Source organism: Prionailurus bengalensis, chromosome A2 (genome assembly GCF_016509475.1).
Source record: "Prionailurus bengalensis isolate Pbe53 chromosome A2, Fcat_Pben_1.1_paternal_pri, whole genome shotgun sequence".
In the NCBI taxonomy this organism is placed as follows: domain Eukaryota; kingdom Metazoa; phylum Chordata; class Mammalia; order Carnivora; family Felidae; genus Prionailurus; species Prionailurus bengalensis.
In genome coordinates, this window is record NC_057348.1 from 94893258 (window position 1) to 94906740 (window position 13483).

Consider the following 13483-nt stretch of genomic DNA (forward strand, 5'->3'; position numbering starts at 1 on the left):
TCTCCACAACATATATTTGTACATACACAGCGCTCATTGAGGGCTTCTGCAACAGGCATTCCACTGGACACTTTCATGATGACTTAGTAGCTGCTTTAAGTTTATTGAAATTTTTTCGCCTTGTACATCACAAACTCAGAACCTTAGGGGATATAGATTAGGCCTAGCTTAGTGTCCCCAAGTACTTCTTGTGATTCATTGACTGAAAGGACTACTGAGCATAATGCTGAGCTGGCACAACCTATATCAGCCAACTGAAAGAAGAAAAGAATGATTTAAGAAACATGGTTATAAAGATGGAAGAACACATCAGATGGTATCAGCAGACGAGAGCTAACAGAACATGTCTTTTTAGCATGGCTACATATTGGAAATATTGTAGAGTTGCAATTTCTGCTCCCTAGTTTCAATTTTTAACCCTAATAATGTACAGATATTAAGTATCTGATTCTTAGTCTCCTTGCCAGATCCTGGGCTGTATACTTTCAGAATCTCTAATCCATATTTAGCCTTGCACATGAAAAAACTGAAGTCTGTAGTCAAACCAAGAACTACTCTCCAAAGCCAGATGTTTTGCCACCTATGGACCAATAGCAGACACGTAAAGAAATGTTCAAATGTGAATTCTGACTGTTCTCGCCAGTTATCAGTTATTATGTTCATAACTCAAGTTGAAGATCTAGCTTTTGAGGGCAGGATGGTGGCAGGTTGTTAAGTTACTTGCATTATTTGTGGATAATTTGGATTCATGTTCATATTTTTAATGTCCTAGGTACCCGGGCCCTCCAGCTGATTTAAATCCTGGTTCCTTAGCATGTTCTCAGCTTCAGAATTACGACCCTGACAGAGCTTTGACAGATTATATCACTCGGCTAGAGGCACTGCAAAGACGACTTGGAACTGTACAGTCAGGTACTCTCAGCCTAACTGTGTAATACTGGCAGCCCCATCGTGCTGGACAGACCCAGAGCTCCCCTTTCTCTTTTTGAAACTCCTTGACCTTCTTCATCAGGATAATTGAATCCCAGAGCTTAGTTCATGAGGTACCAGGTTAGACTTAGGAATTCAACTCCAGAAATGATTTACCACCCTAGTTTCACTCCCACAAAAAAAGATACCCTACTCAGATTGATTAGATGAAATGTACAACAGGCACCAAGGTACAAAGGTCTGGGAGGTTTACAGTGTCTGCTGGAGAAGGTGTTCCTAATTACAGTGGGCTCCTAAACAACCCAAGGCTGAACTGCACAGCTCCATTTATGTACCGTGCTGTAAATGTATTTTTCTTCCATATGATTCTTATGATTTTCTTAACATTTTCTTTCCTCTAGATTATTTTATTGTAAGACTACAACATATAAAAATATCTGGTAATTGCCTCTATGTCACCTGTAAGGCTTTCTCAGTCAGTAGTAAGCTATTAGTAGTTAAGTTTGGAGGAGTCAAAAGTTACACATGGATTTTCAACTGTGCAAGGGGTCAGTACCCCTAGCCCCCACATTGTTCAAGGGTCACCTATATGAGGTGAGGCATGCAAATTAGGGGTGGGGAAATGAGAGAAGGAAGCATGTATCTTAAGCATTTAATGCAGCTGTTGTCCCTACTAGGACCCAGTGCTTTTATTCATGATCCATGAAACCTGTTCGATTCAAAAGACTTTATAAAAATGACCATTTTTTTTTCCTCTGCTTAAAAACACAAAAATTCATACTTAATAGAAATTGATTCCCTATTCATTATGGGAAAGTCTACTTTCCCTGTCTCCCTTCAATTCACTCCTGATTCAAGTGTTTGAATCATTTTAATGTGCTTTAAATTAATTTTAAATCAGCTTTTACATTTTGTTTTTATTTCTGTTAAAGACCCTTTTTTTCCTACTGTTCCCCCAAACTAGATAGGGTAGTAGTTTGTCTCCTCATACAAAAGATCACTTAACCCAAGCAACTTGTAGTCCTAGGAAGCTGTTAGAATCATAGCTGGACTTTGATTGGCAGGGTTTGCTGTGGTTTGTATCTTTCACAAGACTCAGATTTTGAAGACCAAAAGATTTTTCAAGAGGCAGGGGGTGTAGAATATAATATAGAACGTTCAACCTGCAGGGCACTTTAAAGAGAATCTTAGCAGGGCGCCTGGGTGGCGCAGTCGGTTAAGCGTCCGATTTCAGCCAGGTCACGATCTCGCCGTCCGTGAGTTCGAGCCCCGCGTCAGGCTCTGGGCTGATGGCTCAGAGCCTGGAGCCTGTTTCCGATTCTGTGTCTCCCTCTCTCTCTGCCCCTCCCCCGTTCATGCTCTGTTTCTCTCTGTCCCAAAAATAAATCAAAAACGTTGAAAAAAAAAAATAAAAAAATAGAATCTTAGCATTAGTCTTACCTTGCTACAGAGCAACAGTGACTTTTAAGTATATGTTCAAAATCTCTTTTAAAAATCAGTTCAAGTATGGATGAGACTTTTTTAGAAAAATAAAAAGCAGTTTTTTAAATGGCAGGTAATAGTAATCTTCTGCCCTTCATGAACTGGTTAGTCTGGTGTAGGTAACAATCCAATTTGAAATCACTACAGGCATACCTCGTTTTATTGTGCTTTGCTTTATTGCAATTTACAGATAAGCATTTTTTTTTTTTTTTTACAAATGAAGTTTTGTGGCAGCCCTGGGTTGAGCAAGTCTGGTGGTGCCATTCGTTCCAACACCATTTGCTCACTTTCATGTCTCGCATTTTGGTAATTGTTACAGTGTTTCATACTTTTTCTTTAGATTATGATCAGTGACTTTTGATGTTACTATTGTGATTGTCCTGGAAGCACCATAAACAGTGCCATATAAGACAGCAAATTTAATTGATAAATGAATGTGTTCTGAGTCCTCCACGGACCAGCCATTCCTCTGTCTTTTTTCCTGTCCTGGAGCCTCTTTCTTCCCTGAGACACAGCAATATTAGGCCAGTCAATAACCCTGCAGTGGTGTTTTAGTAGTCATGTGAAAGGAAAAGTCACACATCTCACTTAAAATCAAAGGCTAGAAATGATTAAGCTTAGTGAGGGAGACATGTCGAAAGCCAAGACAGGCCAAAAGGTAGGCCTCTTGCACCAAAGAGCCCAGCTATAAATGCAGAAGATAAGTTCTTCAAGGAAGAGCTCATCCGTATGCCGGTTCCTCAAGGAAATTGAAAGTGCTTGCACCAGTGAACACGTGATTAAGAAAGCAAAACAGCCTTACTGCTGATAAGGAGAAAGTTTTAGTGGTCTGGGTAGAATATCATACCAACCACAACATTTCCTTAGGCCAAAGCCTAATCCAGAGCAAGGCCTTAATTCTCAATTCTTTGAAGGCTGAGTGAGATGAGGAAGCTGCAGAAGAAAGTTTGAAGCTAGCAGAAGTTGGTTGATAAGTTTTAAGGAAAGAAGTCTCCACAGCATAAAAGTGCAAGGTAAAGCAACAAGTGCTAACATAGAAGCTCCAAGAGATCTAGCTAAGATAATTCATGAAGGTGGCTACACTAAACAGATGTTTAATGTAGACAAAACAGCCGTCTTTTGGAAGAAGATGCCATCTAGGGCTTTCACAGCTGGAGAGGAAGAGTCAGTGTCTAGCTTCAAAGGATGGGCTGACTTTCTTGTTAGGAGCTGATGCAGCAAGTGAAGCCAATGCTCATTTACCATTTCAAAATTCCTTAGGCCCTCAAGAATTATGCTAAATCTGCTCTGCCTGTGTTACATCAGGATAGAACACTCTGCATCTCTTGACAACAGGATATCCTGAATATTTTAAGCTGTGTTGAGATCTGCTCAGGAAAAGATTCCTTTCAAAATACTGCTGCTCATTGACCATGTCACCTGCTCACCCACAAGCTCTGATGTACAACAGGATTAATGTTTACATGCCTGCTAACACAGCATCCGTTCTGCAGCCCATGGATGAAGGAGTAATTTTGATTTTCGAGTCTTATTACTTAAGAAATATAATTTGTAAGGTTCTAGCTCCCATAGATAGTGATTCCCCTGACAGATCTGGGCAAAGTAAATCAAAACCCTTAAAAAAAGGATTCATCATTCTAGATGTAAGAACATCTGTGATTCATGGTAAGAGGTCAAAATATCCACATGAACAGGAGTTTGGAGGAGGTTGATTTCGACCCTCTTCCATGACTCTGAGGGGTTCAAGACTTACAGTGTAGGAAGTAACTGCAGATGTGGTAGGAACTGCCAGGGAACTAGAGTTAGAAGTGGAGTCTAAGGATGTGACTGAATTCCTGCAATGTCATGATAAAACTTGAGTGAATGAGGGTTCCTTCTTATGGATGGGCAAAAAAAGGGGTCTCTTGAGATGGAATCTGTTTCTAGTGAAGATGCTGTGAAGACTGTTGAAATGACAACAAAGGATTTAGAATATTACATAAAACTTAACTGATAAGGCAGCAGGGTTTGAGAGGATTGACTCCACTTTTTTCTTAATTAAAAAAAAATTTTTTTTTAATATTTATTTTTGAGAGAGACAGAGAGACAAAGTGTGAGCAGGGGAGGGGCAGAGAGGGAGACACAGAATTCAAAGCAGGCTCCAGGCTCTGAGGAGCCCGACATGGGGCTCAAACTCCCAAAATGTGAGTTTGTGACCTGAGCCAAAGTCAGCCGCTCAACTGACTGAGCCACCCAGGGGCCCTTCTTAATTTTTTAAATGTTTATTTTTGAGAGGGACAGAGTGCAAGCGGGGGAGGGGCAGAGAGAGAGGGAGACACAATTCAAAGCAGGATCCAGGCTCTGAGCTGTCAGCACAGAGTCTGATGCGGCATTCAAACTCACAGACTGTGAGATCATGACCTGAGCTGAAGTCGGACACTTAACCAACTGAGCCACCCAGGTGCCCTGACTCCAGTTTTGAAAGAAGTTCTACACTGAGTAAAATGCTGTCAAACAGCATGACATGCTACAGAGAAATTGTTCATGAAAGGAAGAGCCAATCCAAACAGCAAATTTCATTTTTGTTTTATCTGAAGTAATTGCCACAGCCACCAGCCACCCTGATCAGTCAGCAGCCTTCAACATCAAGGCAAGACCCTCTACCAGCAAGGATTACAACTCCCTGAAAACACAGATGATGATTAACATTTTTTAATAATATTTTAGACCTAATGCTATTGCTCACTTAATAGACTACGGTATAGAATAAACTTTTATTTGCCCAGGGAAACAAAAAAACTTGATTCTCTGTATTGCAATATTCACTTTATTACAGCGGTCTGAAACCAGACTTGCATCATCTCCAGAGAATGCCTGTACTAATTGGTCAGGTATAGATCGCAATTTAATTTGAAATAACTTACATATCTTGTTTTTCTGTCATAGGTTCAACCCAGTTTCATGCTGGCATGAGAAGATAATCCTTTGAAACATAAATCAAAGTGATTTTAAACAAATTCCCTTTTGTAAATCACTCGTTCTTTTGTGCTTTTGTATTGTGGATATTCAGCGGGACCAACATGAACACAGCTTATGATTGTATACAAATCCCTTGCCAGCACATGAAAACAAACTGGAGTTTGTATATATTAGCATTGTGTGTGTATTCATGCACAATAATCATTAAATTACATGTATATTTGTGGAATGCTAATTTAAATGATTAAATTATAAACCTTGTGTATTTATCGAATGGGTGAAAAGATTAAACTTTTGCGCATTATGATACTGCTGAATGTGTAGCTTGAGGTGTCCTGCACTTTTCTTATAAGGCTACTGAAGTTACATGTTTCTGCCCTAATATATTTGCTACTGGTGATGAAGACAGATAATATCACTTGTAGAGACCTATTTTTGTATAATGGTAGAAGTTTTGAATTTTATGGGGTATTTTGTCAAGTACTGAAATAAAAATGACTTCACCATTTTAACCACACTGTTTTTTGGAACCTCCTTAATCCTTGAGCCATAGTTTTTGGTGTATGTCTTAGTCCACTCAGGCTGCTGTGACCAAATACCATGGACTAGATAACTTATAAACAAATTTATTTCTTGCAGTTCTGGAGGTTGGGAAGTCAGAAGTCAAGGTACCAGCAGATTTGGTATCAGGTAACAGACTGCCATCTCCCTGCTCTGTCCTCACCTGGCAGAAGGGACAAGGGAGCTCTCTGAGGTCTATTTTGTAAGGACACTAATCCCATTCATGAGACTTCTGCCCCCATGATCCTATCACCTTCCCAAATGCCCCACTTCCAAATACCATCACATTGAGGATTGGGTTTCAACAAGAATCTGGGCTGGAGTGGGGGGAAACAAACATTCAGTCTTTGGCAGGGCAGATTATTTCATTATCTCAAATATGTATACTTTGAGATTCAGAAAGTTGTCCTAATCTTAGATAGTATTGGTATTTTTCTCTCCCTCTTGAGGAAGAGTTTCTCTTGCACGTTTCTATCAACTTCACATCTGTAGTATTTTTTTAAAGCTATATTTTCATTATTAGCCTAGTATATACTAGTATAGTTTGTTGCTTAAATTCATAAAGGAAATAGTTTGAAATTAGTACAAAGATGGAATTTTTTTCCCATTCCTAGTTTCCTGAATTCGCACTGAAACACCACTTTACAATTAGTGAATAGACTACATTTTTTCTCAGAGACCATTTCAAGAAATGAAAAACTCCTTCAGAAATAGTTTAACATGAGTGGGGAGGAAAATATTTTGGCCTTCTAGTGAAAACAGACTATGTGGTTAAATTACAGGTATATAGTCAAGCCCCCAGTTATAATTCGAGTTGATTCTTGAACACAGGCTTCAACACAATGTGACCAATGATACTACCCCCAAAGACCCTACTTTATATTACCTTTATCTTAAAGCCAGAGTTCCAGATCTCCAAGTTTGTATTTTAAAAAAAAGTTATTAACCTATGTTAAGTTTTAATAAACAGAATAACAGAAACATCCCTAATTCTAGAGAGGAGGAAGAAAACCACCTAGAGCCAAAGAGAACAAAAAGTATCCTTTAAGGACTTTATTTTGGGCTTTCACACACGTGTGACTATGTGGAACCAGATAAAAATTTATCTGTAATATTTAAGTAATTAGATCAAGATACATGTGCAGTCTTTAGTATTAAGTCACTGTTAAGTCTCAATTTCCTGGAGACAATACTTCCAGTTAAAATTTCAAAGGACATTCAACTACAGCATAGCTCCATCTTTGCTGGGTATCATCATACCAAAACAACTGATGGGATTCTCTTTTATCCAAGGCTTTAAATGTGAGTTTCTTCCCTACCCACTCGTCTTCACTCACACACACAAACATTACCGAGTAAATAAATAACCTAAGGTTTCTAAGAATCTCCCTAGGCATTTATACTTATAGATCATGATTTGAATACCCTGAACTTATTTGCCAAGAGCTATTTTTGTTGTTAAATTTAATATCTAGAAACTATGTTTAGAGTCTGTCAATTACCAAGATCCCCCTAATTCCTTATTAATGAACTTGATTTTCTTAAATAAAGCATCTACAGTATATACCCATCATAAAACTATTAGGAAATACCTCAAATGCCATTAGATTTGATGTAACCATTCAGTTAAGAAAATATAAAAACCATAAGTTAAGCTTTTTAAAATTACACTCAAAGAATATACCACGAGTTGTTTCGTAAACTTCATTCACTTCAAATGCTTTTTGCAGTTTACAGTGATGTTCCACATGTTAGTTCCTTGCAGCCTTTTTCATTTTGATCTTCGTTTGTATCGGATAACTGGGTTTTCAGGGGTGTGAATCATGGTTGTATAATTCACAGTGGGAAAATATCCATCAATGAGATCAAATTCATATAAACGAAGCATAGTGGACCAAATTGTCTTGATTTGAACATAAGCAAAATTCTCCCCAATACAACGATGACGCCCTATTAAAAAAAAGAAAGTCTTCGTAAGAATCAGTTGAAATTCTTTTCATCTGGAGTGATTAAAAAAAAAACCCCAGATTTTCAACATTTGTTTTTAGGGGAAACAACACGTGGATAATTATATAAGGACTCTTCCAATTAGTTTTTGAAATGTCACATCTATCCAAGTTTATATGTAAGGACTGAAATCTAGAATATTCTTAGCTTCTGTCCCAAGAGAGCCCTAGTTAAAAGTCAATATGAACCCTTCAAAACTTTCAATGCCAGGGCACTGTGCTGGCTCAGTTGGTAAAGCAAGTGACTCTTAAGTTTGAGCCCCACAGTGGATGTAGAGATTACTTAAAATGAAATCTTTAAAAAAAAAAAAACCCTCAAATCTTTCAAAATAAGAAAAAGGGATTTAATAATCCCCAAATAGCAACACCTATCAAGATCAAAATGTAAAATGTCAATACATGTAAAAACTGTTGATTCTAAAATGCATATCGACACAAATACTAATTTGAAGGGATACATGCATCCCAATGTTTACAGCAGCAAATTATGGAAACAGTTCGAGTATCCATCAACTTTATCAATGGATAAAGATGTGGTGTATGTGTGTACATACACACACACACGCACACACACACACAATGGAATATCAGCTGTAAAAAATGAAATCTTCCTGTTTGCAATGGCATGGATAGAAGTTAGTATTATGCTAAGTAAAATAAGTCAGAGAGAGACAAATACCATATGATTTCACATGTGGGATGTAAGAAAACAAGCAAACAGGAAAAGAGAGGGGACAAACCAAGAAACAGACACTTGGGGCACCTGGGTGGCTCAGTCAGTTAAGCATTCAACTTTGGGTCATGATCACGCCGTTTTGAGTGCGAGCCCAGCACTCAGCTGTCTACAGTCAGCACGGATCCTCTGTCCCTACACCCCCCACCCCAGGCCCCCTCTTCTGCTTGTGTGCGCGCTCAAAAATAAGCATTTAAAGAAACAGACTCTTAACTGTAGAGAACAAACATGGTTACCAGAGGGGAGGTGGGTGGCTGGATGGGGGAAATCGATGATGGGGATTAAGAAGGGCACTTGTGATGAGCATCAAGTGATGTATGGAATTGCTGAATCTCTATTATACACCTGAAACATATTATACTGTATGTTAACTAACTAGATTCAAATAAAAACTTTTAAGAAAATGCATATGGAAATGCAAAGGAGGACCTAGGATACCAAAGCAGTCTTTGGGAAAAAAAAGAAAACCAAGTTAGAAGACTTAAAACTTCAAACCTGATTTCAATACTAAAGGTGCAACAACTGTGATGTTGATCTGTAATAAATAGGTATTTGTTCTTCCTCCCATTCTTGCCAGAGAGTTCCTCAAACATCTTGGAATTTAAGTGAAAAGAGCAATAAAAGAAGAGGACGTTTTATTCAAAACAGGCCCATTTCAACCACCCTTGAGTTTGTTAATGAGGAGACTTTTGGAAATCCCCTCAGAGTGGGGCCCAGCTGCCAGGGAAACCAACCTAGTGATTAGAAAGTTAGAACTTTTAGCCCCACCCTCTGACCTCTAGGATGGAGAGGGACTGAAGGTTGAATTAATCACCAATGACTGATGATTTAATCAATCATGCCTACATAATGAAGCCTTCACAAAATCCCTATCATATGGAAGGATGGATAGGTAGTGTTCAGAAAGCTTTCCAGGTTGGTGACCATGTGGAGATGCCAGGAGTGTGGTGTGCCCAGAGGACATGGTAGTTCTGGGCCCCTTCCCCCATACCTTGTCTTAAGCATCTCTTCAATTAGCTGTTCCTGAGTTGCATCCTCCCTTTGTAAGAAACTGTTAATCCAGTAAGTAAACTTTTCTGAGTTCTGTGAGCCATTTTAAGAAACTGGAACTCCAAGGTGGGGATCCAGAAAACCTCTGGTTTACAGCCGACTACTCAGAAAAACAGGCAGCAACCTGGACTTGCAGTTGGTATGGGACTAAGCCCTTAACCATTGGGGTCTGTGGTAACCCCAGGTGGAGAGTGTCAGAACCGAGCTAAATTGTCAAACACCCAGTGGGTGTCCACAGAGAATTGGTGTGGGAAAACCACCACACATTTGGTGACCAGAAATGTCAATAAAGTGTTCTGAGAGTTGGAGTAGAAATTGGATTTTCCCTTTCACAGCAATTTGGTCCCGGATAGGGCTCCACCTACAGATCAGTGGAATACAGCAAAGAGCCAAGACATACTTTTAGGGTTATTTCATTATCAACAAAGGCACTAAATAAAGCAAGTCAATGAAGAAAAGAAAGTATTTTCAACATAGTGCTGGAATAACTAGATATCTAACATTAAAAAAAACAAAAACAAAACCTCAATTCCTATCTCACACTATACTCAAAAACTAATTCCAGATGGATCATAGACGTAAACATAAATACTAAAACCGTCAATTTTTTAATTATTATTTTTGGTTTGGGGTAACCCCGATGTGACTTGAATAGAACCATCAAATTTTAATAGGGAAGAACAGGAGAATGTCTTCATGACTGGGGGCCAGGCAAAGGTTTTGAGACAGGACCAGAAAGCAGTAACAATTTTAAAAATCGATAAACTAGATTTAATTGAGGTTATTCATGTGTGAAAACTCAACAATAATTATTTCACTGTGAAACTTAACAAAATTAAATTTTTGAACTGCAAATTATATACTCACCGAAAAATTCAGGGAGATGTACACTGATGTGTACAGTTTACTTTAAAATACACCTAAAAAGTAAATGGATTGATAGATGGGAAGATATGTGATAAGTAAAATATGAATGGCAGAATCTAGATAATGGGTATACAAATGTTCACTAAAAAATTCTTCTGACTTTGAAATTTCTTACTAAAATGGTGGGGAAGTTTTAATAATAGAAAATATAATTTGTGTATTTTTAAAAGTTTATATATAAAAGCCAGAGAGACAAACTTCATAAAAGATGGTATCAGAAATATTTAAGCCAGAAAGAATAATGCCTTGCAATCTCTCCTGCCCATCAAAACCTCATAAAGTAGTAAACTCAACAACAAAGATGGTTTTTCAGGGAGCAGAAAAAGATAAAGCTAAATTACTGGAATTTGAGAAAAGCCTTGCTAAGCCTTAGTTTCCATTTCTGAAAAGTGAATAAAATAGTCCCTTCCTCAGTGTGATTGTGAAGATTAAACAGAGAAAAAAGCGAACATAAAATGCTTATCATTAGCACAGCACTAGTGTGGTCCATTAATGCACTTACTTCTAGGAGCCATATTTAAGAAGGGTGTTTACAAACCATTCCATATTCAAATACAACAACTAAGGAGAGGCTTGGCTTACAGGGAGACTGGTTAAGGGATTATTTTTATTTATTTATTTTTGAGAGAGAAAGAGGAGGGGAGGGGCAGACAGAGGGAAAGAATCTAAAGCAGGCTCCACATCCTGCATGGAGCCTGATTGGGAGCTCTATCCCATGACTGTGAAATCATGACCTGAGCTGAAGTTGGATGCTTAACCACCGAGGTGCCCCTGCTTTAGAGAGAGAAGGAATCCCAAGCAGGCTCTGCGCCGTCAGCTTGGATCCTGATACAGGGCTCTGCCTCACAACTGTGAGAGCATGACTTGCACCAAATCAAGGGTCACTTAACCCACTGAGCCACCCAGGCACCACCAAAAGATTATTTTTAATAGTTGCAAACTAGAAGTGTCCTATGAATTAACAGAAAAATGGGTAATTTCACAAAACGTAATATGAAAATGAGTAAGCTACATGCTATGCGCACCAACACAGAAAAAATTACAAAGTAAAGGAATGATTGAAGAAATTGGACATACTTAACACAATCATATGGGGTAGAACCGTGTCCCCCCCAAATTCATAGCCACTCAGAATTTCGAAAGTAACCTTATTTGGAAATCAGACTTTGCAGATATAATGAGTTAAGATGAAGTCAAACTTGGTTAGAGTAAGCCTGAAATCCAAGGCTGGTGTCTTTCAAAAGAAAGCAATGCAAAGACTTACAGACACCCAAAGGGCAGAAGGCCATGTGAAATCAGAGGCAGTGACTGGAGTGATGTAGCTACAAGCCAAGGAATGCCAAAGACTGTAAGAGCCAGTGAAAGCTAGGAACAAGCAAGGAAAGACACTCCCCTAGAGCCTTCAGAGAGAGCAAGGCCTTGCCAATGCCTTAATTTCAGACTTCCAGTTTCCAGAAATGGAGAATAAGTGTCCATTTTTTTTTAAGTTTATTTTTTAGAGCATGAGCAGCAGAGGGGCAGACAGAATACCAAGCAGGCTCTGCACTCAGTGTGGAGCCTGATGTAGGGCTGGAACTCATGAACCTTGAGAGCATGATCTGAGTCGAAACCAAGAGTCAGACACTTAACTGATTGAGCCACCCAGGTGCCTCTAAATGTCTTTTAAGTCATCCAGTTTGTGGGAGGTATAGTAGCCCTAGGAAACTAACACAATGATGAAAGATTTGAAGGAACATTAGATCTACATTCAGATAGCTCAAAGATACATAATACAGCTTCAGAGAACACAATTAGGACTGTAAATGGGATGTTGAAACAGATGGCAGTTTTTTGTTTTTTTTTTTAAAGTAAGCTCCACACCCAATGTGGGGTTTGAACTCCCAACCCTGAGACCGAGTCGCATGCTTTACTGACTGAGGCAGCCAGGTGCCCCCAGATTATAGCTCTAATACAAATTTTTAAAAATGGGAGCTGTCTGGGGCACCTGGGTGAGCGTCACAATCTCACGGACCGTGAGTTCGAACCCCGCGTCGGGCTCTGGGCTGATGGCTCAGAGCCTGGAGCCTGCTTCCGGTTCTGTGTCTCCCTCTCTCTCTGCCCCTCCCCCGTTCATGCTCTGTCTCTGTCTCAAAAATAAATAAACATTAAAAAAAAAAAAATTAAAAATGGGAGCTGTCTAAAAAACTAAGTGAGCTACCATAGAAGGTAACTGAGCCACCTGTTACCTAAATAAGTTCAAGTGGAAGCCAGGTAACTGAATAATCTATGACTTTTTCATATGAGATTTTGTATACCATATTATTAAATATGTTTATAAGATAATAAGATCTGAAGTTCCTAAAGGACTTTATACTTTCCTTTACATATGGAAAAAGTGTGACCAATGACAAAAAGGTCACACCACTTAAAATCTCTGGAAAGACTGAATAAGAAGTCCTAGAATACGGTTTAATCTGCACAGTACCAGTGAAATGGGACACTACTGCAGGAACAAGAGTCTGCCTGGATAATATAAGGGTATTAACTGAAAACGTACGTTTTCAAACGTATGTTTGCAAACCTATGCACAACCTGCCCAAATTTAAAGACCATTTTATCTTAAGGATACAGGCAGAGAACCAAAAAGTTAACTAACAATCCAGAAAATTTTCAATTTAAAAAAGACTGCTTTTACTCTTTTCTGAAACAAACACTAGTAAGCTGTAATATTTAATCTGAAATAACTGCCTGAATGGTGTGCTAATTCCAGTGGCTCTTTAAAACAACTCATAGCGTCCGACTTCAGCCAGGTCACGATCTCGCGGTCCGTGAGTTCGAGCCCCGCGTCAGGCTCTGG

The 13483-nt window shown here is 38.9% G+C and overlaps 2 protein-coding genes across 12 annotated transcripts in view; one reads left to right on the forward strand and one right to left on the reverse strand.

The window, feature by feature from the left end:
* AKAP9 (A-kinase anchoring protein 9) overlaps positions 1-5887 on the forward strand; it is a 154474-nt gene extending 148587 nt beyond the window's left edge. For all 7 annotated transcript variants that reach the window (XM_043588818.1, XM_043588819.1, XM_043588821.1 and 4 more), the window contains 2 exons: positions 773-912; positions 5338-5887. In XM_043588818.1, the coding sequence (XP_043444753.1) occupies positions 773-912; positions 5338-5372 (175 nt within the window). In that variant the 3' untranslated portion in view covers positions 5373-5887. The remainder of the gene's footprint in view (positions 1-772; positions 913-5337) is intronic.
* Positions 5888-6969: 1082 nt separating this feature from the next.
* LOC122487867 (lanosterol 14-alpha demethylase) overlaps positions 6970-13483 on the reverse strand; it is a 44442-nt gene continuing 37928 nt past the window's right edge. For all 5 annotated transcript variants that reach the window (XM_043588829.1, XM_043588828.1, XM_043588830.1 and 2 more), the window contains one exon: positions 6970-7881. In XM_043588829.1, coding sequence (XP_043444764.1) covers positions 7703-7881 — 179 coding nt within the window. In that variant the 3' untranslated portion in view covers positions 6970-7702. The remainder of the gene's footprint in view (positions 7882-13483) is intronic.